The 27037-nt window shown below is 44.8% G+C and overlaps 1 protein-coding gene across 1 annotated transcript; it reads left to right on the plus strand.

Moving 5' to 3' along the window:
- Positions 1 to 704: 704 nt before the first annotated feature.
- Adat1 (adenosine deaminase tRNA specific 1) lies at positions 705 to 26193 on the plus strand. The gene is given in 19 exon segments (XM_042054203.1): positions 705 to 734; positions 1557 to 1699; positions 2425 to 2441; positions 2444 to 2492; positions 2566 to 2738; positions 4148 to 4202; positions 4970 to 5100; positions 9352 to 9374; positions 9377 to 9551; positions 9554 to 9609; positions 9611 to 9754; positions 9756 to 9831; positions 9834 to 9859; positions 9862 to 9968; positions 12554 to 12644; positions 12646 to 12697; positions 14224 to 14284; positions 21892 to 21978; positions 25731 to 26193. Coding segments are annotated over 19 exon segments (1632 nt in total). The 3' UTR covers positions 25867 to 26193.
- Positions 26194 to 27037: the final 844 nt, after the last annotated feature.

The following is a 27037-nucleotide window of genomic DNA, read 5'->3' on the forward strand; positions in this document are numbered from 1 at the left end:
TTCAGTTTGCGACTGTTACTTGTGGTCAAATAAATGCCTGTTTGAGTTCCTTCGTATGAAGGAATTCTTTGAAGTCTTTAAATAGGGGTTATAGACAAGAATTCCAGCGGACCCAAAATATCGAAACATCCCACAACCGCGTGGTCCTTCAATCGGCTGCCTGAATTGACGTGATGTAGTTTGGGCAGCTTGGCTTTGGTAGTTTGTAAGTGTACCTCAGTTTAATTTGCAGGGTGATGGCCGGTGTCAAACCTGTCATTAAAATAAACTATTCTCTGCTGCCTTCTTGGAACGAACAGGATTCTAGATCTTTCATGCTTATGTTCTAGAATAGAAGACTTTCACAGCAGCAGGTGGATTTCTGTGAGTTCGAGGCCAACCCTGGTCTACAAGAAAAGTTCCAGGACAGCAAAGGTTACCCAGAAAAATTCTGTCTTGAACCCCCCCCCGGGGAAAAAAAAGCAAGACTTCTCTGCGTTAGACTTTAACTATCTCTGTCAATCTCTGCCAGAATAATCATTACCGTTTACTGCAAAATAGACAAGCAACTTGCAGAAGTTGTAGAAAATACTTTGCAGAAAACATTACATCTGAGCTCAGAAAAAAACTATTCTTTTGTTATGATACAGATGCTCTGCAGTTGTCTAGCCATCCTATGAGCTCACCTATGGAGCTTTTTCATATGATCAGATTGAAGTCAAGATATGACCAGTGAGCACCAACAGATCCAGAGAGTGGGGAACTTTCTGCATACGTCTCGGAGCTCTTTCAGAATCTGATCTGCTAATATTTGTTAGTGTATAAATGCTTTATGTGCCAGTTAGAATCCTTCTCTCCCCCCCACCCAACTCAAACGTCCCAGATCACCAAATTTATTTGTAATGTTAATTACAGTTGGCATTGTTAAAGACATTTGCTTTATAAGTATTATAAAATATGTTAGATACTAACCAGGATCATGTGGCACCACCCTTTAATCCCATCACTCTCTGGGCAGAGGCAGGCGGATCTCTGTGAGTTTGAGATCACCCTGGTCTACAGAGCTAGTTCCAGGACAGCTAGGGCTGTTACACAGAGAAGCCCTGTCTTGAAAAAAAAAAAAAAAAAAAAATGTTCTTATCCATGTACTATTATCCATGCCTTTTTTTTGGGTTTTGTTTTTGTTTTTCAAGACAGGGCTTCTCTTTGTAACATTAGTTGCCCTGGAAGACCAGGCTGGCCTAGAGACATCCTCCTGCCTCTGCTCCTGAGTGGCTTAAAGGCATGCACCGCCACTGGCCAAATATTACCCATGTTGTAACAGATGTGAGAACTAAAATAATCTACCCAGTAATCACACAGTTGCTCTGTGGTGCAGCTGGAATTGAAACCTAGAAAATACAGCTCCATGCCCCTACCCTTAAATACAGCTGCTGTGAATACATCCAGTGAGAGACTTTGAAAACTTGCTGGAGTGAGGTAGATTGGGGAAAAGAACATCTGTCCAGAACGAAACTTTGTCTTTGGGTTTTTGTTGTTGTTTTTGGTTTTTTTCAAGGCAGGTTTGTGTGCTGTAGGCTTTGGAGTCTATCCCTGGTAACTCCACGTCTTTAGACCAGGGCTGGGCCATTGAACTCACAGGAGATCCACCCCTCTGCCTACTGGCCTCCCGACGTGCTGGAATTACAGCTGTGCACCACCACTGTCCCGTTCCAGGAAAGTTTGTAGGGTGACGAGTCTGCCCAAAGCAGGCTGAAATTTGAAAGGACAGTGTAAAACATAGCAAATCCAGATTCAATAACTATTACATACATAACTTGCTTTAATCTTGAAGCAGTAACAGTCCTGTGGGAGTTGGTAGCTCTCTCCTGTTTATTAAAGATGGGAAGGAAGGGAGATGAGTCCAGGAAAAAGCGTGCCGTAGCTGAAGCACCGGAGTGAGGCACTCTGTCTTACACTGGTTTTCCTTTCCTATCTGATGTCTGGGCGTCTTCTCAGGGCCTCAGCTCCAGCTATGTGGACAGCAGATGAGATTGCTTCAGCTGTGCTACACACCACTATAATAGTCAACTTGCCCAAGCAGGGGAAACCTGAGCCAACCGTGAAATTGACTTTGTTGGCAGGCGGTGTCGTGAAGATACAGTCTCCAGCTGGCCAGCTTGTGACACCACTGATAAGGAGGTTGCAAGGTGAGACCTTTTCTCTCTGTCAGCCACCATAGACAGTTCGGACAGTGCCGGGCTGGATGTGGACTATTGCGTTAGGTGTTTCCATTCCCCTCGACTTCCACCAGGAGTGGCGCAGTACTTTTGGTGGTGGTTGAGAAACTGCAGTCCTGATGGAGTCTGCTAGGAATCCCCTGGAGAAAGGAGAAATGGGGACTTACACTAGGAAGCATTCAGAGAGTTCACGTACTTATTTGTTTTTTTTTTTTTTGCTTTTCAGTGACAAGGAAGTTGTCTCAATGGGACAGGGACGAAAGGTATAGGCCAGTCCAAGATGAGGGAAGAGTGGTAAGCAACGAGGAGCTCTAAACAGTGATACTGTGCTGCAGGTGTCCATGCTGACCTTTAGTCCCCTTGTCAGGACACTGGGACACACTGGCTCCAGGACAGAGCCAGGCTACCAAAAGAAACCCTGTCTCAAGATAGAGTGTCAAAGTTGGTGGTACAATGCTTTTAAGCCCAGCATTTGGGAGACGAGACTGTGGATTTCTCTGAGTTCTAGTGAGGCCCCAGGCCAGCCAGAGCTACCAACGGGTGAGACCCTGTGTGTTACCAATCCACAACTAAGTTTGAGTCTTAGGAACCCACATGGGAGAGGGAGAAAACTGACCTCTGTCTACATGCATATTGTGTCTCATGTGCACACATCATGTACACTATATACAAAATGAATAAATGAAAATGTATTAAGATTATCTTTAAAAAGATTGAAGGAATCTGGGGATTTGGGCTCAGGAGCAGTGCCCTTGCCTAGCTGCATAAGCACTAGATTCAATCCCCAAGCACTTAAAAAATTTGTTTCTATAAATCTCACTAGAGGTTGTTATGGAATATTAGTTAAAGATGTGTTGCATATTTATGCTATGGGATATTTGTTTTAGTGATGCAAAGACGTGTTTGCATCTTTATGTTTCATTTGTTTAACTCTGTGAAGCTATGTTATTTTGCCTGTCTAAAACACCTGATTGATTTTAAAAAAAAAAACAACTGAACAGCCAAATAGCTAAGCAGAAGAAAGAATAGATGGGGCTATCAGGCAGAGAAAATAAATAGGAGGAGAAAAGAGAAGATTGAAGAGCAAGAAAAGAAAGGAAAAGAAAGGACACCAGGGGCCAGCCACTCAGCTACACAGCAAGCCAAGGAGTAAGAAAGTAAAGAAAGGTATATAGAATAGAGAAAGATAAAAGCCCAGAGGCGAAACGTAGATGGGATGATTTAGTTAAGAAAAGCTGACTAGAAACAAACCAAACTAAGCCCAGGCATTCGTACGTAAGAATGCGTGTCCGTGTGTCATTATTTGGGAGCGGGTGACGCCCCCGAGTCAAAAGAGTGAAAAGCAACACTGCCAGCGGCGTTTCTTTGCTTGTTTTTATTTGTCTAGTATTTTTGAGATAGGATCTCAATGTGTAGCCTAGGCTTATTCAGAACTTGCTATGTTGTTCAAACTGGCCTCAAACTCATGGTTATCCTGCCTAAACCAGGGATTACAAACACCACCATGGACCTAGCAACCAATGGCAAGTTTGTACCCCACGCACCTTTGGCATTGTCTAGAAGTATTTTTGGTCATCACCACATTGGGTGGGGTATTCTTGGCATCCTGTAGGTAAAGGATCCTGTACATTCTATATATTTTTGTTCGTTTGAGACAGGGTCTCTCTATGTGGCCCTGGGATGTGTGTGTGTGTGTGTGTGTGTGTGTTTGAGACAGGGTCTCTCTATGTGGCCCTGAGATGTGTGTGTGTTTGAGACAGGGTCTCTCTATGTAGCTCTGGCTGACCTAGAACTCACTCTGTAGACCATGTTGGCCTTGAACTCACAGAGATCCGCCAGCCTGTACCTCCCGAGTGCTGGGATTAAAGTGCGGGAAGGGTACTGCTGTATTCTGCAGGCTCTCCGGATCCCAGTCTTCATTTCCTCCATATCTCCTGTCTTTGCCACAGGAGACATCCTCAATGACAGCCATGCTGAGATCATAGCCAGAAGGAGTTTCCAGAGGTAAAGCCATATTCCCCAAAAAGTCTTGGTTGAATATGTCTGGGGGTGGGGTTTGCGTGTCTAATAATCTTGAAGCTAATGTAGATTGTGTCACTCTGAACTGCCAGAGTTTAGATTAGTGCTTCTCAGAATTGAGTGTGCCTCAGTATCACCTGGTAAAACCCAAGTTTCTTGCCAGGCATGGTGGTGCATGCCTTTAATCCCAGCACTAGGGAGGTAGATGCAAGAGGATCTCTGTGAGTTCAAGGCCAACCTGATCTATAAAGCTCGTTCCAGGACAACCATGGCTTTTACACAGAGAAACCTGTCTTGAAAACAAAACAAACAAACAAAACCCCCAGGTTTCTGGGGCCACGGTATAAACTTAGTAATGAAGCTCTTCTAGTAAGTACATCAGGCCTTTGAGTTCAAACCCCAGCACAGGGATGGGAGTGGACAAGGTGGCTGGACCTACCTCCTGAGATCTGATTTCAGTGGATCCAGGGCGAAGCCTGAGGTCTTCCTAACAAAGGACTCATTATTATTATTCTCATAATGCCAGATCACTACCAGTCTCATTGTTCGGCTGTAATGCTTCCTGTGATCACCCAGCCAGAGAGCTCTCTTCACTATAGACGTTTGTTTATTCCTTTTCCTCCATTTAACTAATTTTACAGTGCTGGGAGTCAAGCCAAGGGCGTTGCATATACTAGGCCCTTGGTATGTATGTAAAGTACCCTGAGCTACATCACCAACCTAACTGTTCATTCTGATCTTGCAACCCTCAGGTACCTTCTCCATCAGCTCCATTTGGCAGCCGTCCTGAAAGAAGATAGTATCTTTGTGCCAGGAACTCAAAGAGGACTGTGGAAGCTCAGACCTGACCTGTCTTTTGTGTTTTTCTCTAGCCACACACCCTGTAAGTATAGTCGAGCCTTAAAAGTAATGTTACGTTGACTGCATTCGTAGAGATAGTTCTCCAAAATACTTCTGGCTGGCCGGGAGGTGGTGGCACATGCCTTTAATCCCAGCACTCGGGAGGCAGGGGCAGAATTCTCTGAGTTCTACAGAGTGAGTTCCAGAACACAGAGAAACCCTGTCTCGATAAACAAAACAAAACACAAAAAAACCTTCTGGCTGAATCTAGCTGCAACTAATGGTAGTGATTATATACATAATCACATTTCTACTGGGGGAAGCGGAAGGGAAATACAGGGAGGTGTGGCGTCTCACTGTTAGTTCTCAGAGTTGAGATTGGGCAGCGTCAGCTTAACCCCTACAGAGTACAACGTAATAACTGGGACTCAAGAGCCCCGAGTTGTACGACAGTAACTCATCCTAAAGCCCACTCCATTCATTCATCTATTCAGTGGAGATAGATTCTTAGTTTTTGTATTTAGAAAGGGACTGTGTGCACGTGCCACTGTAGATCCATGGCCGTCAGAGGTCAGAGGGCAACTGTTAGTTAGTCTCAGCTTCCACCAGGTGGGGTCCAAAGGTAGAACTCATCAGACTTGGCAGCAGCACCTTTGCCTACAGCCAGCTCACTGGCCTGTGAGATAAGTATTTGCTAAATTGTCCTGGCTGGGCTTGAACTTAATATGTAGGCCCCTGTTGGCCTTGAGCTTTAGCAAACTTCCTGCCTCAGTCTCCCAAGTGCTGGCAGTGCTGGCACGCTCCATACACACAGGGTTTTTTGTATTTTTAAGATAGTATCGCTGTTAGTCCATCTTGCCTTGAACTCCCGAGGTTACAGGAGTGTGCCACCACGGCTCTCGTGAGCAGGTGTTCTCTATTCCTCACACTGTAGGGCATAGCAAGTCTACAACAGTGAGCAGGGGCTGGGGAGAGCTCAGTGGTTCTGTGCCTGCTTAGTGTGAGTAAAACCCGGGGTGTATCCAGGGTGTCAGCCTGCTAACAAACTCCACACACCAGTGGGCCGGGGGTGCCAACCTCTTAGTGTGAGTAAAGACCTGGAGGGTCACGCTCACGAGTGAGAGGCAGACAGTTGAGTAGAGTCAGGAGGACAGTTGCTTAGACTCCATGATTGCGAAGGAGGAGGAGGCAAAGATGGCTTCTGGGTTTCTCCTCAGGGCCCTGGAGGAAGGATGACAACTGTGTGAGGAGAAGTGGGAGAAAGAATAGCTGTGGCGTGGGTGGGGGCTCTGTGACTTGTGGTAATTGGATTTTTGTTTTTAAAGATCTTAAATAAGAAGTGGCAGCCTCTGTTAATCGTAAAAACTCTGGAAATTGTTTTTCTGGGAAAAGAAATCTTCAGTCCCTTTGCTCGTGAGTAATCTCTTACCATGTGGTGCCCTCCACCCCACCCGTGGTTTATCTGTAGGAAGGACACGCACTGCCTGGCACATGTGACTCTCGCTCCCTTGACATTTACTTCTCATTGCTAATTAGGAATTTGGTGTCTCAGTTAGCTACTTTAGACTCTCACTTTTGTGTTTTGTTAGAGTGAGTCAGCCTCTTGTATCCAGGCGTTCTGTCGCGATCACATCTCTGAGCTTACAGAGTAGGAGGTAGACCCAGTGAATTGCTCCAACGTTGCTGTTCACCTTGTTAAGGTCTCTGGAAGTCCAGCCATGCAGCTCTCCTGTGACATTTCTTTCTCCTTCTTATCTCTCTTGCCTTTCCCACTCTCTGGTTATAAAAGACTACAAGTATATTCTTCCACACTGAAAAAGCAATACACATTGGGTTGGTATTTGAAGAAATGCTCCCTTCTCAAGGGTAACACTGAAGCTTTCCCCTGACCTGAGGTTTTCTTGGTTCCCGACGACACAGAAATAGATTAGATATCTGTAAACCAGCAAAGGAAAAACATTGGGAGGTTTTGGAAACACTGGTGTTTACCTGGCTTTTGCAGTTTATTGTGGGTTTTCTACTGTGGGATGATACATCATAAAGAATCCCTAAGATGAGGGTATTTTGAATAATGTTTGTCAAATTTACTCAGCCATGAAATAAGCCACTATTGTTTTCTTAGGCATCTTACAGGATACCAGTCCACAAAATGGCCCTCAGGAAACTTTCTCCTCTCATTGTAAGAGAGGTGACTCAATGGTTAAGAACACCTTACTGCTCTTCTAGAGAACATGAGTTCAATTCCCAGCACCCCATGCTGGGCAACTCAAAATTGCCTGTTAGTCCCATTTCATGGGAGCCAAGATCCTCTTCTGGCCCTTGTGAAGGAATCTGCACGCATGTGACTCTGAGACAAAACACACATAACTTTTTTTAAAGTCTTTTTTTTAAGACTTTCCCTTAAAATTGTAGGTCTTAGATGAGAATACTTTCACTTCACTCCAGCTCCCATGCTTTGGGGTTACGTGTGTGTACAAACCTGACTGGGTCTGGAAACACCTTTGATTGTCAACTGGGGGACTGTTAGCATCTAACGTATAGAGGCTTCATAGTGGCTTTCATACAGGATACATGTAATGTATGAGGCTTTCATAGTGGCTGTCATACAGGACACATGAAATGTATAGAGGCTGTCATAGCGGCTGTCATACGGACACATGTAATGTATGGAGGCTGTCATGAGTGGGCTGTCATAACAGGACACATATAAGTATGGAGGCTGTCATAGAGCGTCATACAGGACATGTTGTAATGTATAGAGGCTGTCACACCGCTGTCATACAGGATCACCTCCATGGCAAAATAATTACCCTGCCTCACAGTTTCATTAGACCCAGGCATGGTGAAATGCTTTGTGATCCCAGAACTCAGAAGGCAAAAACAGGAGGGTCAAGAATTTGAGGCCATTCTACAGCTAGTAGGGAGTTTGAAGCCAGTCTGAAGTTACAGGTGGTCTTGTCTCAAAGAGAAAACAAAATTTCTTGAATTGGAGACGAAGAAGCCCTGCTCTAAACTGTGTTCCTAAAACTTTTGGTGGTAGGAGAATTACTTGAGACCTGTGTTGAATATTCAGTTTCCCTAATTCTCTCATCAGAGGTTTTCTAGGGGAGCGGCTTCATCAAGACCTCAGCAGGGCTTTTTTTTGTTTTTGTTTTGTTTTTTCTGAGACAAGGGTTTCTCTGTGTAGTGTTTGCTGTCCTGGAACTCACATCTGTAGACCAGGCTGGCCTCGAACTCAGAGAGATCCGCCTCCTCTCTGCCTCCTGAGTGTTGGGATTAAAGGTGTGCGCCACCACCTCCTGGCTGACCTCAGTGATTTTTATTAGAACTTTAGCACATGCACTGGGTTTTGTTTTGTTTTATATGTGTATCTAGCTAATTTTTATGTGAGTTTCTGTGACCACTTGCATACAAGTGCCAGCAAGACCAGGGGTGTCAGATCCCTGGAACTGGAATTAGAGGACTTTAACAGAACTCCTGATGTGGGTGCTGGGAGCTGGACATACACCATGGAGAACGGCAGTGCTCCTAATCACTGAGCAGCTCCACTCTGATGCTAGTTTAGCACTGAAGAAAGAAGCGTGTCTGTAGCGGTCTCATGTATAACGTGCTTTCCATACAAGACATTCAGCCTGAGTTTGATGCCTAGAACCCACGTAAAGCCAGACACGCTAGCACAACCTGTAGTCTTAGCACTCTACTCACGGCAAAATGGATTGCTGGCTTCTGTAGCAGGGAACAAGGTCACATGTCAACACAAAGAGGAAGGTGAGTACCAACACCTGCGGCTGCCCGTTGGTTCCTCTCACGTGTGGCCACAGCGCGTGCATGCCTGCGTGTGGTGTGCGGCTTTTGGTTTTGTATTTATTTGTTTCTTTTTCAGTGGTGGTCGCAGTCAAGCCTGGGCTCTATGCTCATCAGACCTATGCTTGCCACTGAGCTCATCACCGGTCTGCCTCTATTCATCTCAGTTCAGCAGGGAAAACAAAGTGACCTCGGCTTAAGGTCATAAATCTCTGACGTGAGCTTGCATTCTGGGGCCCACACCTTCATAGTGGTCTGATTCAGCAATGTCCATTAGATCCCAATAATTGCTACACAACACCAGAACACACACACCACACACGTCACACAGTGTTAAGATTGGACTCAGGATCTCCTACAATCGCTAGGCAATCAATACCATTGAGTTATCTCTCCATGTCTATTTGCATGTCGATTCTAAGGTACATTAATGTTACTGATGGGGAGGCTCATTCTGAGAATTACTGGTTAAAGGTGTCCTCTCATACAGGTGGGGATGCCTCCATCATTCCAATGCTTTGAGTCTGAAGACAAAACCTTGCTGTCCTTTCATCAGAAATTGGGCCGACGACTCATCTGTAGAAAGGAGTGAGAATCTAGAAGATTCCAAAAATAAAAGGAATTGTGAGGACCGTGACAGTCCTGTAGCCAAGAAGATGAAGCTTGGAACTCCTGCCAGGGGCGCTCTCGCGGCTGTGTGGCTCACCATGGGATGCAGGAAAGTAGTAAAATCAAACCAGATGTACATCAGCTCTAATCTCACCAAGGAGGAACTCGACGCTGCCGGTGGAACAGCTCCAGGTAGTTTCAAAGTGGTGGATGTGTATAGAACAGGAGCCAAGTGTGTGCCTGGAGAAACTGGAGACTTGAGAGAGCCAGGCGCTGCCTACCACCCAGGTGGGGCTGCTCCGAGTGAAGCCAGGCAGGGGCGACAGGACGTGCTCCATGTCCTGCAGTGACAAAATGGCAAGGGGAGCGTCCTCGGATGTCAGGCAGGGCGCAACTGCTGATGCACTTCCTGGAAAAGCCCATCTAACCTGTCCCGCCGTGGTCCATTGGGAAGTGCCCGTACAGCCAGGAGGCAATGAGGAGAGCCTTGACTGGCAGGTAGGCTGTGGAGAGCAGTGAAGGAGTGGCAAGAGAACCAGGAGAGTCTCCCCCGTGGACTCAGCCAGTGCACATCTTGAGCGTTTTTTTTCTTTAAGAAATAATTAAGAAAGTATAAGTCCTTAGGTTTGTATATATGGTAACTTAGAAAGGAAAGCAGAAATGCTCTGTAGTTGAAAATTAAGTGATTTCTTTTGTTAAAAATATATTGATGAATATTTAATGTAGAAAGATGTTTATAAGATGTATAAAGAGCAATTTAGAAGATGAAGTGAGCCTCCATCTTGGTCTTAAAATATGTATGTGTACAGAAAGCTGTAGGAGGCTTTATAATCGATAATTATCCTCTGATCATGGGTGTTGTGGGCTGTTTTTCCTCTTTGATAATGCTGTACATTATCATTTTTCTACTGTGTCTTCTACACGTAAGCAGAATAATTGCCAGGGCTGGGGAATGTATCTCAGTTGAAGAGTACTTCCCTAATTTGCATGAAAACCCTAGGTTGAATCTCAGCACTGCATGAAGACTGCCAGAAGGCATAGGTTGGGAGGAGGAAGCGAGGAAGATCAGAAGTTCAAGGTTACCCTTATCTATTTAGGGAGTTGAGGCCAGCCTTGGCTGCATGATCCAGTCTAAAAACAAAAGGAAAAAAAAACCTAAAATATCCATGTGTAATTCGAGACCAACCTGGTCTGCGTAATGATTTCCAGACAGCCAGGGTTACATGAAGAAACCCTGTCTCTAAAAAGCAAAAAAAAAAAAAAAAAAAAAAAAAAATTAGCCTGGCAGTGGCACACCTTTAAGCCTAGTACTTGAGAGACGAGGCAGGAGATCTCTGTGAGGTTGAGGCCAGCCTTGTCTACAGAGCAAGTCAAGACAGCTCCAAAGCTACACAGAGAAACCCCTTCTGAAAAAAAAAAAAATAAAAACAAAACAAAAATAATAGTTTTAATCCCATACTCAGCTAAAAAGGGAATCTGAGTTTCCAGGCCGTCGAGGCTTCATGGCAAGATTCTAATCTTGACAAAATAAACAAAAGACCTGATCCAAAAAAAAGATAAACAAGGATGGCTGGTAAAACATGTAAACACCAATGGCACATGCCATGCGCTCTAGTGAATGAGGGTCAGGAGAGAGACATCATGGGACATAGGCCTGTGAAGCAGATTTCAAAGTGGCAGCCAGACAGAACCTCGTGTTGGCACTCCAGGTCATGCGCCCAGGAGAAGTGAAAATGCCCATCCCACGCAACATCCACACAGATGTTTATGGCGGCATGCTAGGAATAGTCCCCAAAAGAAGCAGCCCAAAATGCTTATCAGTGGGTACGTGAGTAAGAAAGAGTGTATCTCTGGGCATGGCGGCACAGGGCGTTATCCTCAGCACTCAGAGCTTCCGAGACCAGCCTGGTCTACAAAGTGCGGTCCAAGGACAGCCAGGACTGTTAACACAGAGAAACCTTGTATTGAAAAACAAGAAAAAAATAAGAGAAAAAAGTAAACAAAAGTAGTGTATTCAACAAACAAGCAAATACTGTTCACCGATAGAAAGTTTAGAGTATCAAACATGGTAGTACTCAGCCAGTAATCCCAACACTTGGCTAGGAGGATCAGAAGTTACATTAAGGTCGGAGGCTAGCCTGGGCTACATGAGATCCAGTCTCAAAAAAAAAAAAAAAAAAAAAAAAAGACTAGTATACTGATACATGCTACAGCAGAATGAATCTAAAATACCACACTAAGTGAAATAAGCCACTCATGTTTGATTCTGTTGATGTAAAAGGTAGCCACAAAAGGCAAGTGCTTAGAGATCCGTGCTAGGCTGGTGGAGACCCGTGCTAGGCTGGTGTTTACCAGGGAACTGGAGAAGGGCATGGAGAGTCATGGAGGTTGCTAAATGGTTATAAAAAGTTTCTGAGATTTGAAATTCCTACCTGTGCCTGGATTTGCATCATATGAGCACCTAGCTTTGTTCAGAAGAGGGGAAACCAACTTCTAGTATTGGATGATTTTAGTTTGGGTTATGGCATGAAGGATTTCTTTAGGAGTCTGTGTAAACAAGGCAAAGCCTAAGTTCTCGAGTTGAAGAATGAAGGTTGAGATCTCTGACGCCACAGGACAGCAGTGACTCAGATTTAGTTATGCCTTCAGATCTTTTTCCAAGCTGTAGAATTCCTGCTGGGGTTGGGGATATAGCTCAGTTGGTAAACTGTTTGCTTGTGGGCATAAGGCTGTTTGATCCCCATTACCCTATAAGCAGGGTGGGTTATAGGGTACACCTGTAACCCAACAGTCAGGAAGTAGAGGCAGGGGGATTGAATTTCAATGTCATCCCCTGCTGCATTTCGAGTTCCAGACCGTACCAGGCTAACTTCAGTCCTGTCTCAAATAAATACGTAATAGAATTAAAAAGGTTCCTCCTGTGTGGTATCCTGGTGATTTTCACTCCCACTTCAGTAAGTAAACATGTAGATTCACTCAGCTCCAAGGGCCTCTGCCTCTTCTTAAACGGCTTGGGAATGATGAGCAAATCTAAGGTCTTCTCCTGGTACAACTGAGCTGGTGAATGCATTCCCTCCTTTTAGGTGTCAGGACATCGTGGCTTACCCAGAGGCTTGGAGTTCCTGAACTGAGATAGAGCAGTCAAGTTTACTGTTTGAACAGAGCCGCTGTGCAGGTGCAAGCGCAGAGAGCCGACGGACCAGGCCGGCTCGTTCCTTGTGGGGCAGGTAAGGGATTCCGGTTGGCTGACCCTGGATAAGTTCTCTGGCAGACTGTCCTAGGAAGACAGTGTAACTCCAGTCTGTTCCTTGTAAGACACCCACATACAGTTATGTGTATACCCTGTGGATCCTGGCCAGGTTAGTTACCCTGTCTTCACACCTTCCTTATTTTCAGATTAGAAGAATTGCTTGTCATGGCTATTATGAGAATTAAGAAATTATTAAGTTAGCTGTGTGGCAGTGGCGCAGCCTTTAATCCTAGCACTCAGGACGCAGAGACAGGTGGATCTCTGTAAATTCGAGGCCAGCCTGATCCTCAGAGAGAGTTCCAGGACAGGCTTCAAAGTTAAAGAGAAACCCTGTCCTCAAAAGACCCCCCAAAAAATTATATTTATACATTTATTTTGTTGTCTATCATATAATAAATTTCAATGAAATTGTAAGCTAGGAGCTAGTGAGATGGCTTAGCAGGTAAAAGACAAATTTGTCAACAAACCTGGTAACTCGAGTTTGATGCCTGGAACCCACAGAGTGGAAGCAAAGAACCCAGCTCCCCTTCTGTTGCCCTCTGACTTCCACATATGCTCCGGGACATACATAGGCCTCTCCCAGTAATAGTATGAAACTTAGGTGTAAGCTATAATAGTGATCATGAACCACTAGACATTGGTGGTACATGTCTTTAGCTCCAACACTCGGGAGGCAGAGGCAGGTGAATCTCTGAGGTTCGAGGCCACCTGGTCTATGGAGTCAGTTTCCAGGATAGTCAGGGCTACATAGAGAAATGCTGTCTCAGGAAAAAAAAAAATCATGAACCATTTTGATGTCATTGAACCCTGAGGTACCAAGCATCAGACCTAACTTGTTTTGATGTCATAAGTCCACTTTCATGGTTCTGTAGAGTCAGAGAAATATTTTTGTGAATATTGTAACATTCATGGGAAAAGAAACAGGTTTTTATGTTTTGACCCCAGCTCTCCCCCAGATACTCCCAACGTGTCCACCCTCCCTCTTTCGTGTATGTTTATGTGTTTCTCTCCCTCTCGCTCTCTCTCTCACATCTCTGTTCTTTGGTTTGGGGTTTGGTGGTGGTGGTGGTGGTGGTGTGGTGTGGTGGTGTCTTTCGTAGCCTACTGAGCACAATCAGTGCCATCTGTTGAATGGTAACATCTTAATGGCTCTTTGTTGCGGGTAACCATAGCTACAGTGGAGCAGCAGCCATCAGACGCCCAGGACATTTCACAGTGCTCTCCTCCCCGTCCTCCATTTCCCCATCTCCCATTCGTCCTCCCTCCTTCTGTGATGTTCCCTGATCCGTGGGGGTGGGGATCCATACAGCTGCCCTAGTTGAGGAATGAGCACTCAGTAGACACTTACTCTCACAACTGTGGCCAGTTATGAGTGGTGCATTAAATGCTGCCCACGCAGAGAGGAAATTCTCTGGCCAAGGTTGAGCTATGAGTAGAAACTGATTTAATCCCAGGAGTCCTCCCTTCACAGCTATCAGCTGAGTGCTGTTACTGACTCCTTAGATGTGACTGGCCAAAGGTTTCCCAGGGAACAACCAAGAAGAAATTGGAGCCCTCGGGCCAGGTACAGCTCACTGGGGCTAGGGAGAGGGTATCTATGAACTCTGTCTTTGGTTTGGGGTTTTGTTGGTGGTGGAACTTATTTCAGTTCCTTTTCCCTAGCCCTTGGAAGCTCCTCATTTGCTTCATTTTCTTCCTCTATGTATTCTGTCTTCTGGATACTTGGTGTAAATGAAATCATTTACTGTGTGGTCCTTTGTGTCTGCTCCATGCACATAGCAGGCTCCACTCGTGTGGTGGGGATTGCTGTTTCCTCCTTCATGGGTGGCTAAGTAGCATCTGCTGTACAGCTGTGCCTTATTTGCTTACCCTCTCATCAATGATGGCCTTTGGGGATGTTTTACTATGGCTACTATGACTAGTGCTGGTGTGGACACTGGGTGCCTAGTTCCTGTGTAATGTTTCTTCTTAGGAATGTTCATAGGAATGGAATTTCTGGGGTCATGAGGAGCCACAGGATAGCTTTTTTAATGGAAAATGGAATGAGTGAAACTATTTTCTTTCCTTCCTTCCTTCCTTCCTTCCTTCCTTCCTTCCTTCCTTCCTTCCTTCCTTCCTTCCTTCCTTCCTTTCGTTTCTGTGTGTGCCTTTGTAGCTTGTCCCTGTTCCTGGAACTCACTCTGTAGACCAGGCTGGCCTCGAACTCAGAGATCTGCCTGCCTCTGCCTCCTGAGTGATGGGATTAAAGGCGTGTGCCACCACCGCCACCGCCCTGCCACGTGAGCTCACTTTGTTAGCGGCTCCTACCATGAACAGTCCCGGAGCAGTAGCTGCCCTGCACCCTCCCTGACACTGTCACTGTCTGTTAGGTGTGACGTGCGCTCTCCTTGTTTCGCCCTGTATTTTCCCAATGTTCTGTGGCTTACTAGCCAGTTACGTGGTCTTCTGCGGAGAAGTGTTTGTTCTCATTTCATGCCCATTAATAATTGGTTTGTCTTTATTTTTAAATTACTCTTATGTATTAGGTCAAAAGACATTTTGTGGGATTCAGTTCTCTGCTTCTACCATGTGGGTCCCCAGGACCAAACTCAGGCCTGTATGGACCAGGCTTTGCCTTGAACTCCCAGAAATCCAATTCACCTAGTGTGTGTCACCATACCCAGCCCTTTTCACTCTTTTTTATGATTTTATTCATTTTATTTATGTGTATAGGTGTTTCTCCTGCATGTATGTCTGTGCACCATGTGTGTTCAAGGTCCACAGAAACCAGAAAAGGGTGTCAGAGTCTATGGGACTAGAGTTACAGACAGTTGTGAATTGTCATATAGATGCTGGAAATTGAACCTGAATCCTTTGGAAGATTGGCCAGTGTTCTTAACCACTAAGCCATTTCTCCAGCTCCCTTTTTTAACTTTTGATGGAGCCCTTTAAAGCTCAAAAGTTTTTAATTTTAATGAAGTCAAATTTATGTACCTTTTTCTTGCTTGGTTGTACTTTTGATATCCAAGGAATCAATGTTACTCAGAGTTACAAAAATATATTCAACGTTTTTGTTTTGTTTTGTTTCCAGCTATCTTTTGTACATTAGGAGACCCGCAGTCTGCCTGAGAGCAGGCTGTGTGAGCAGAGCAGGCCATGAGAGATCAGGCCTGCGGGTCTCGTGCTGCAGTCTGGCTCCTCATCAGCCCCGCTCAGCTGCCTCTGGCTTCCATTTGCTGCTTTGCTCAGTGAGGGAAATGTTATTCTTTGCTTAGAGTCTTTAAAAGCCAGGATTATTTCTCCGTAGATTGCTGTGGCGCTGTTTTGCAGCCTGACACAGTATGCCAGTATTCCCTGTGTGACCTGGAGTACCTCACACTTTAACCTGAGCTCTGTCTCCAATTGTCCATGTGACTTGGGGGCAAGACCAGCTGCTCTCGGGGCTGGAATGCAGTGTACTTTTGCTTGTACAGTGAGGGTTCATGGATAGACAGTGACTTAGTTAACTGTTCTCCTTCTGTGACAAAGCACCGAGACCAAGACAATTTATAGAAGAACATTGAATGGGGCTTACAGTTTCAGAGGGTGAGTCCATGACCGTCATAGTGGGGATACTGAGGGCTTACTTACATCCTTATATGTAAGTAGGAGGCAGAGAGAGAAAGACATGGAGAGACTGTGAATATGAATTAGAAGCCAGACTCTGCAGGGCAGCAGAGGCTTGGGGATTGGAGGGGCCAATAGTTAGGTCCTGGCACTGTTTCTCCCAGGTATACCTGAGCAAATCACTCAACCTCTCTGAGCTTATTTGCCAGCTGAAAAGCAAGGTTAACCAATGTGAGAATTAAGTAAGGTAGATACAGTTTGAAATGGTATCCTGCTAAACTTGATTTCCCTTTTAACCATCTAATGATCTTTGTAACATTATTGTATGCAGGAATTAGAGCTCACTTTATACTAAGACCATCAGCTGCTGAGAGAAGCAGGCTCCTCACTACTCATCCCTTAGTGGCTGCATTGTGAGGCCACCACTGGGAAACTCTGGGGATCTCAGATGGTGTTACAGGAGATGCAAGAAGGGTGTGTTTACAAACAATGGAATAATAACAGGAAGGATTGTTTACAAACAATGGGATAATAACAGGAAGGATTGTTTACAAACAATGGGATAACAACAGGAAGGATTGTTTACAAACAATGGGATAATAACAGAAATCACATTAAAAATGCTCATTTTAAGAAGCTTGTTTTTTTTTTTTTTTTTTTTTTTTTGCTGGGCGGTGGTGGTACACGCCTTTAATCCCAGCACTCAGGAGTTAGAGACAGGGATCTCTGTGAGTTTGAGCCCAGCCTGGTCTACAAGAGCTAGTTCCAGGACAGCCTCCAAAGTTACAGAGAAACCCTGTCTCAAAAACCCAAAAAGAAAAAGAAGCTTGATTTTTCACTCTGCCTCATAGAGGCCCTCTACAAGACCAGTCTCGACAGCAGCACCTCTCCCACTGAACCATCTCACTAACCCAAGGCAGAGATTTTTTTTTAAAGCTAGTCAAGTGTAGATAGGAGGGAGACAATGTCAGATGAGGAATTTTTCTGGTATTTTGGTTTGGAGACAGGGTTTCTCTGTGTAGCCCTGCCTAACATGCTACAGAACTTGCTCTGTAGACCAGGTTGACCTTGAATTCAGAAATCTGCCTGCCTCTGCCTCCCAGAATGCTAGGCTTAAAAACATGTACCACCATATCCAACTAGGTATTTTTAAAATAGTGTTTTTATTAATTCTTTGAGAATGTCATACAATATATTTTGATCAAATAAATCCTCTCCCCCAACTCCCAGATGAAAGATTTTTTAAAGAAATCTAAAATAAACAAAAGAAAATATAATCTAGGACTGGAGAGATGTCTCAGAGGTTAAAAGCATTGACTGCGGGCTGGAGAGATGGCTCAGAGGTTAAGAGCACTGGCTGCTCTTCCAGAGGTCCTGAGTTCAATTCCCAGCAACCACATGGTGGCTCACAACCATCTAATGCCCTCTTCTGGCCTGCAGACTTACATGCAGGTGGAACACTGTGCATGCAATAATAAATAAATCTTTAAAAAAAAAAAAAAAAAAGCATTGACTGCTCTTCCAGATGTCCTGAGTTCAATTCCCAGCAAGGACATGGTAACTCACAAACAACCATAATGTGTTCTGGTGCCCTTCTGGCCTGCAGACATACATGTAGGCAGAACAGTATATATACATAGTAAATAAATAAATATTAAAAAGAAAATATAATCTAAAAGTTCCTGTACTTTCTTTTGTAGTAATCAGCAATTTTAGCCAGCTCACAAGGAGGAGCTTAATATCTTAGCATGTGGTCTTCTCTACTAAAAGGACCTGAGATCTCTTGGAAAGCAGCAGCCACCTAAAAGATTCTTGAGATCCTCAGATAATTCAGTAATTTTTACTGGGTATGGCTCTCCTGATAGCGACATTACTCATGTGGTTACTGTGTTCTGCTGTGGAATAAGACTTAAGAAAAGGCTTTCTTTGCTGGGCCATGGTGGCTCAAACCTTTAATCTCAACACTCAGGAGAGAGAGGCAGGTGGATCTCTGAGTTCAAGGCCAGGCTGGTCTACAGAGTGAGTTTCAGGACAGCCAGGTCTACATAGTGAAACCCTGTCTCAAAAAAAAAAAAAAAAGAAAAGAAAAGAAAAAGAAAAGAAAGAAAAAACAATCTTCACTGGAACAAGTTCCCAAACAGAGAGGAGGTTTATCGCCATCTGCCCTATCCCAGCCATGTACGTCTTCGCTGTCCACTCTACCCCTGAGCCAGACTCCCGGACTCTGATTTGCTTTATAGGCAGAACTCTTTTTTGGAGTTGGGAGGGAGCTGACAATAGAGCTCAGGCAGGCTTTGGCCTGGATCCTGCCCCAGCCCCTGAGTGCAACATCTTACTATTACTGATGAGATGACTTAAGTGGTAAAACATTCAAAGTTCCTCTCTGTTCTGCAGGGAGCAGACTATTGAGAACCTTTACAGATGTGTTCCCATGAGGCTATTAGACTCTCCCTCTGCACCAGCCTTGGCACTACCATGACGGAAGTCAATAAATCCCAGGAGGCCTCCTTCCAGTGAATGGGGTGACATGGTGAGCCTTGATGTGGATCTGTTCTGTAGGCATGAGTATGACATGGCAGAGGTCTCTTGTTCTTGTGAAGGAAGTGTTCCAATATACTTCATTAATACTCACTAATAACCAAGCTTAGTAGTACATGCTTTTAGTCCCAACACTCAGGAGGCAGAAACAAATACTTTTCAGACTGAAGTCTTGACTAATTATTTTATTAGTAAATGCATAGAGCCAAATAATAAAGTCGTATTTACAATAAAATAACTAGATACATGAAAACTCAACATTTTTGGTGCCTTTGGTGCCAACCTTTGGGTATGTTCTCTCTAATGTTTAACAGGTGACTTTGCTCTTGAATATTAATTTTCTGAAGTGGGTGATGAATTAACGTGGACTTGACTAACACCGTTAGATGAACATGTACAGTAGTTAGTTATATAACTTGTTTCGGTCCCAGGAGACTGTCTTGCTCAGGGTCTCAGTGGAAGTTTTAGCTGTTGGTGTAGATTCTGCCAAGCCGCTTTATTCATGTGGGAGAAATAAACTGTTTGAGCTCCAGGAGGTTTGGGGTACATCTTTCTGGTGCATCTGCAGTTGCCCAGCACTTAGTTATGTATAAAAGCCTCCTGTTTCCAGTACCAGTTTCCTGCCAGACAAACTCATTTTATATTCTTTGTGGCAGTGTTATGGATTTTTGGAAATCCACATGCTTCAAGTGGGATTGTTTGGAGTGGGGGTCAAATAGGTTTTCTCTGTGTAGTTCTGGCTGTCCTAGAACTCACTCTACAGACCAGGCTGACCTCTGCCTCCCAAGTGCTGGAAGTAAAGGTGTGGGCCACCACTGACCAGCCAAGTGAGATGTGTGTGTCAAATCCAGGAACCACAGTTACAGTTACATACACACTCCCCTATTCTCTTCTCTTCTGTTGTTTTGTTTATCCCTGTAACAGAACCATACTCTTTATGCTTTTTTAGACAGGGTGTCTCCCTCTCCCACCCCTCCCTCTCCCCCTGCCCTAGATTGTCCTTGAATGCAGGGTCCTGCTCAGCCTACCAAGTTCTAGAACTGTGTGTACACGGCCACTCCTGACTCAAAACACACTCAGCTCTAGCTTTAAATAAGATGGTATCTGTCATAGTGAGTCCCCATGGCATGTCCTTCAAGAGTGCCTTGTGTTGGCCATTCTTGGATTTTAAATCTGAAGACCAGTTTGAGAAAAATAAATATCTTTCAGCATTGTCTTTCAGACCAGAAACACGGAAGACAACCGCTAGCACTGCCGCTCACCATGCGGGGGCGCAGGAACACGAACTGGGCAGATCTCTGTCGGCTCAGCAGTTTGTTACCCCAGAGTTGACGCAGTTTTGAGTACCCAGTTATTTAGGCCTTTTTTGGTTTTTGTTTCATTTTTTGTTTTTGGTTTTTGTTTTTGTTTTTCAAGACAGGGTTTCTCTGTGTAGCCCTAGCTGTCCTGGAACTCGCTCTGTAGACCACGCTGGTCTCAAACTCAAGAGATCTCCCTGCCTCTGCATCAAGGCACATACTCCCATCGCCTGGCTATTTAGGGCTTCTTAAAGTTTTTTATTACATTTGTTTATTTTTGTACCTGTGCACGTGTGTACTGATTAAACACTCAGGCCACAGCATGTGTTAAGGTCAGAGGTCAGCTTTTAAAGCTGGCTCTCTCCTACCACGTGGCGCAAACTCAGGTTGTTGTGACTTCATCCACTGAGCCATCACACCAATCCAAAACTTAGTTCTCTTTTATTTTATGTGTGTTTTAAGTGTTTTTCCTGTATGTGTGTGTACCACATAAGTGCAGTGCCCACGGATGCCCCTGACACTGGGGTTGCAGACAGCTGGGAGCCATTCTATGGGTGCTGGGAACTGAACCCATGTCCTTGGGAAGAGTAGCACATACTCCTAACCGCTGAGCCATCTTTCCAGTCTAAGGCTTATTTTTTATTTTTAATTATTTATAATGTGTGTGTTTCTGTTTGTGAGCATGAACACATGAGTGCAGGTGCCTGCAGAGGCCAGAACAGGATGCAGGTCCCCTGGAGCTGGAGTGAGGAGGCAGCTGTGAGGCACCTAACGTGGGTGCTGAGAACCAAACTCAGGTCCTCTGCAAGAGAAACAAGTGCTCCTAACCACTGAGCCATCTGCCTGGCCATGATTTTTCTGTTTTCCTTTTTTCCCTAACAGTACTGAAAATTGAATCTCGAACCTCATACAGAAACAATGTAAATGCTCTAACCCTGAGCGATAGCCCCGGTCCTCAGTAAAGTTTATAATTTCGTTTCATTATTTTTAGTTTTTGTAATTTGCTTATATATATCTCTCACATCCCCGTTAGATTTATCCTATGAAAGTACATTATCTGTTGATGTTTAACAAATCATCTACAGCTTTAATAACTATATACTTACACTTTTAGTATACTTTTAAATAACCTTATGCTTCAGAGTTTCTGCTGGTTTGGAATAAAAAAATGAATTTAATAGGCAATTGTGCCTTGGGATTTGAGAGGTCAATAATTATGTCATCTGGGGTGATCGGATTTAATTATAAAAACGCTCAGTTGTGTGGCTGATGAGTCAGTGTTGCCAGTGGTCATGTCACAGCTTCTAGAGAGGCAGGGTGGGCTGGAGAGATGGCTCAGCGGTTAAGAGCATTGCCTGCTCTTCCAAAGGTCCTGAGTTCAATTCCCAGAAACCACATGGTGGCTCACAACCATCTGAAATGAGGTTTGGTGCCCTCTTCTGGCCTGCAGACATACACACAGATAGAATACTGTATACATAATTAATAAATAAAATAAATATTTTAGAGAGTCAGAGTGTGGTGACCCTGCCTAGAATCTTAACACTTGGGAAACTGAGGCAGGAGGCTCATGATTCAAGATCACCCTGGGAAATATAGCAAGATGGTCTGTTGGGGAGGGAGAGGAAGACAGAGGGACGACTGAGGGTTCCGCTCACATCTGGCACCTTCACACCTGAGCCCTGTGATGGGGCCTAGTGTGTGGCACCCAGTTATTAGTCAGTGATGTTTATTTTCTTTTTCTGAACAGATCCCGAATCAGCAAGGTGGAACTCTTTAGATCATTCCAGAAGCTGCTGAGTAGCATTGCAGAAGACAAGCGGCCAGACTCTGTCAGGTGACACTGTCTACCCCTCTGTCCTGTCTACAAAGCCTTCTGCTCTGGTTCTGGCTTGTGCATGGTGCGTTGTCTGGAGGTGACCTCCACTCAGCAAGCCAGTGGGTGCTTACTGTTTAACAGAGAGATCGGGAGCTTGTAGCTTTGTGTCAGCGTCCTGCCTAGGTATAGAGGAGAGCCTGTTCTGGAAGAAACACAACAGGGTAAGAGGAAGGTTTCGTTTCAGTTCTACTTCCTTACACATTTATTTACTTATTTTGAGACAGGAGCACACTGCCCAGGTTGCAGGGCAGCTGAAGCTCAGGCTCACAGCAGCTCTCCCACCTCAGCCTCCAAATGCGAGGCTGACAGGCCTGGGGCTTTGTTGTTTTTCCACTTTATCATTTGACTGATTGGCTGGCTTTATGATGCTGGAAATGAGACCCAGGGCTTTTCCTTTCCTTTCCTTTCTTTTTTTTTTAAATATTTTTATGGTTTATTTAACTTTATTTTATGTGCATTGGTGTGAAGGTGTCAGATCCCCTGTAACTAGATCTTCAGACAGTTGTGAGCTGCCATTTGGGTGCTGGGAATTGAACCTCGGTCCTCTGGAAGAGCAGTCAATGCTTTTAACCACTGAGCCATCTCTCCAGCCCTCTTCTTTTCCTTCTTTTTTAAATAAGATTCATTTATTTATTTTGTATACAGTGTTGGCATCAGCTCTCCTATAGACGGTTGTGAGCCACCATGTGGTTGCTGAGAATTGAACTCAGGACCTTTGGAAAACCAGCCAGTGCTCTTAACCTCTGAGCCATCTCTCCAGCCCTATACCTTTTCTAGGGGTACAGACAGGATTCAAATACAGCTTGAAATGATCAAGTTCATGGATCCTGTCTCTTTAACTATCAAAAAACTTGATCAAAATAAAACTTAAATTGGTATTTATTGTAAGAAACACTGTCTCTATACAGCTGGGGTCTCCTCCCCAGATGCCTCTGGACTCCACAGCACTGCACTCTTACGAACTTACGTGAATATGTACACACACACACACACAATTAAAAATAATAAAAATAGGAGCTGGAGAGATGGTTCAGAGGCTAAGAGCACTGGCTACTCTTACTGAGGACCCAAGTTCACCTCCCAGCACCCACGTGGTCTTATAACCAATCTGTTACTCCATCCCAGGGAATCTGACACCCTCTTCAGGCCTCCACATACACCTGATCACAGGCAAAATAAATGACCCTACACATAAAACAGTTAAAATCGTAGTAATAATAATAAAGAACAGGAGTAAAAACAGGATAAAATTGAATTAGTAAGACAAGTCTCTGTATTAATTATTTTTCTTGTTGTGATCAAAAACAAAACCAAAAAAAATCCCATTAAACACAACCAAAGGAAGAATGAATTTTGGTTCATAGCTGGAGGGTACAGTCCGTAGTGGCAGGGAGATGAAGTGGCTGCTTACACTGCGGAACAGTGGTGATCAGCGCAATTTTTCCCTTTTGTTCAATCTGGGATCCTAGCCCACGTACACCCCTGCCCACATCTAAGGTGGGTCTCTCTGTGTAGTCAAACATGCCTGGGAGATACCTCATGGGCATGTCCAGAAGCTGTTTCCCGGGTGATTCTAACTATGACTCCAGTCTAGTTAACAATGAAGATTAGTCATCGCAGTCTTGATTTATTCGATGGTAAGAATAGCCACATTAGCCCTGTCACACGATCTTTGAGAAGAATACAAGTAAAGTGTTCCGTGTAAAAGTGCTTGGCCCAGGCATGGTGGGTTTTGTTAACAAGTAACCAATTTTATTTGCTAAAAATCTATGGGCGGGGTCTAAAGAGAGGACTCAGTGGTTAAGAGCACGTGTTCCTCCTCCAGAGGTCAACAGCTCAGGTCCTAACACCCATGTCAGGTAGCTCACTCCAGTTCTAGGGGATATAATCCCTCTCTGGACGCCATGAGCAAGGGGCACACACATGCTGCACAGACATGCTTTTAGGCAAAACACTCATGTACATAAAATAAAAGTTTTTAATTTAGAATTTTTTACTTTCTGAATGATATGTATGCAGCAGAAGTATTAAGGAAAAACTTTTTTTCTTTTTGAGACAGTTTCTCTGTGTAACCCTGGCTGTCCTGGAACTCACTCTGTAGACCAGGTTGGCCTCGAACTCAGAGATTCACCTGCCTCTGTGCTGGGAAGGTGTGCCCATCACTGCCCAGCTAAGGAAAACCTCATTTAGACATTTGCCAAAGATGGTAAAACAAACAAACAACTCTCTTCAGATGTTGTAGGGAAGGAAACTGGACTCAACTCCCAAGTACAAGCACAACTAGAGACTAAAAGCCAGGAACAGAGTCAGCCAGGGAGGTCTGTGGACAGGATATGTCTAACTTGATTTAGGAGCTAGGCTAGAGGAATTCGTAGTGGCCCTACTTCACAGGCTTCCTGCTGAAGGCAGGCAGGATGGTGAAATGGAAGGTAGGGTCTTGTATAACCCAGACTAGCCTCAACCTTGCTATATAGCCAAAACTGACCTTAAACTTTCTGATGCCTCCCGAGTGCTGGGATCACAAGTATGACACCACGCCTGGTTGGTTCCGTTCTGAGGATCAAACCAGGGGTTCCTGTATACTAAGCCACCTCCCAAGCCCACAGTGAAGAGCTGGATTCAGAACTGAAGGTGATTGAAGGCAAGGGCAGGGGCTGCTCTAACTGGCTCAGAAGAACTCTGGTTGGCACTGAACTTAGAGAGCCAGGGCAGAAATCAAGGCCTCGTCAAGAGGAGGACTCGGGTCTCTGACCGACATTTTAGTCCTAGTCTTTATCCAAAGAAACTCTTGTAAGAATGATTGTCGTTTTTTTTTCCCCTCTTTTGGCTCTTTGGGGGCCTACCACCCAACTCCCAAAAAAGTACAGAGAGGCTTATTCTTTCTTATGAATGCACGAATGCCTGGCCTTAGCTTGGCTTCTTTCTAGCCAGCTTTTCTTAACTTATCCTGTCTCCCTTTTACCTCTGGGCTTTTTATCTGTATCTATTCTATATACCTTTCCTTACTTCTTATTCTGTGGCTGGCTGTATAGCTGGTGGCTGGTCCCTGATTTCTTCCCTCCTTCTTTTCTATTTTTCTCCTCCTATTTATTCTGTCTGCCTGGCAGCCCCGCCTGTCCGTCTCCTGCCTAGCTATTGGCTGTTCAGCTCTTTATTAGACCAATCAGGTGTTTAAGACAGGCAAAACTTTACAGAGTTAAACACATGCAACATAAAAGAGTGCAACACATCTTTGCATCACTAAACAAATGTTCACAGCATAAACAAATGTAGCACATCTTAGAACAATATTCCACAACCCATTGCAGCTGTTGAGTGTGCTGGCCAGTTTTCAGCAGTCAGAGAGGCTAAAGGGTGGCAGCATGTTGTAGGAAAGTGTGGATGTTTACATGATGCTTTATAAGAGAAACAGTCAAGGAGGTTCTTAAGTCAGGGCTGGAGTAGACGGCTCACTGATAGGAGGAGAATACATGAAATACATTCTAGCATACCTGAAACCTTGTATGATGCTCAACATCACAAAGAAAACTTTTATCTGATTGTACAAGAGCCACACAAAACTAGTGTTCTGTGATTCTAACCTGCTTAAGCATGCATTGCTTTACCATGAATTCCCTCCCTCTGCTCCTGCTCTGCTGTTTGAGTGTGTCCAGTTGCACTAAGGGCAAGTGCTCCAGTGAGAACCCTGCTTGATGACGTATGTGCATTAGGATGCAGAAGCTGGACAGCTATCAGGAGTACAAGGAGGCTGCCGCTGCCTACCAAGAATCCTGGAGTGCGCTCCGGAGGAAACAGCCCTTTGCATCCTGGATCAGAAACCCACCTGAATACCACCAATTTAAATGAGCTCTTGCTGCCATCAGGACCCTTCCTATTGACCTGCCCCTCTTCATGCTGCGCAAACCTCTGCTTTTTCGGTGCTTAAGTCAGAGAAGAAAGAAACGCCTTCTCCCAGAGTGCTGCACCTCAGTGTCAGTAAAGATGGAACCTATACCTCATCGATCTGTACTTGCTTGGAGTAGCTCCTTGGCTAAAATGGCCTCTCGCCGGGTGGTGATGGTTCAACCTTTAATCCCAGCAGGTGGGAGGCAGAGGCAGGAAGAGCGGATCCCAGTGAGTTTGAGGCCATTCTGGTCTACAGAGCGAGTTCCAGGACTGGCTCCAAAGCTACAGAAAAACTCTGTCTCAAAAAAACCAATCAAGCAATAAATAAATAGATAAGCAAACCTCTCGGTAATGACCTTGATTGCTTTTAACTGGTTCTCCAAAACACAACTCTACGGTAACCTGCAGCAGCTCTGGTTTGCGCCGTCTTACGCTGACTCAGCAACTGTACACTAGGCCGAAACTATTAGATGTCCAGGAACTTCACAGCGTCTCCTGGAGTAGGGACCATGTAGTTCACATTTCCAGCTTCCTCAGCAACCAGACGAGGCTCAAGTTAATCCTTCTATCAGGTTTAACACAGGACTAGCCTTGGAAAGGTCTGTTCTCAGACCTGCCGAGAAAGGTTTTTTGTTTGTTTAGGTGTTTGTTGTTTTTGAGACAGAGTCTCACTCTGTAGCCTACATCATCCTTGACTTTCAGTCCTGCACCAGCCTTCCAAGTGCCAAAATGATAGACAGAAGCCACTATCATAACTAGCCCAAAATATTCTCATTCTCTCCTTCCCTTCCTCTCTCCCTCTCCTTCCTGCCTTTTCTCCTTGAGACAGGACCCCCTCCATAGTCCAGGCTGACCTTAAACTCACTATGCAGCCAAGGATGACCTGGAACTCTGATCTTCCTGCCTCTGCCTCCAACTGTAACAGCAACTTTGCTTCCAGGATTCTCCTGATCCGTGTTGTGAGGGTCCCTAGACTCTCGCAACTGCAGTAGCCACCGTCATTTCCCACCACAGAGAGAGCTGAGAATGAAGGCAGCGCGGGGACCGCATGGTACCATGGCTGCTCGGCAAAGTCCCAGCTTCTCGACATTGCAGACCACGCGTCTCCAGCACCTTTTTACTTGCATTTTCA

The sequence above is a fragment of the Arvicola amphibius genome, chromosome 15, assembly GCF_903992535.2.
Source record: "Arvicola amphibius chromosome 15, mArvAmp1.2, whole genome shotgun sequence".
Classification (NCBI taxonomy): domain Eukaryota; kingdom Metazoa; phylum Chordata; class Mammalia; order Rodentia; family Cricetidae; genus Arvicola; species Arvicola amphibius.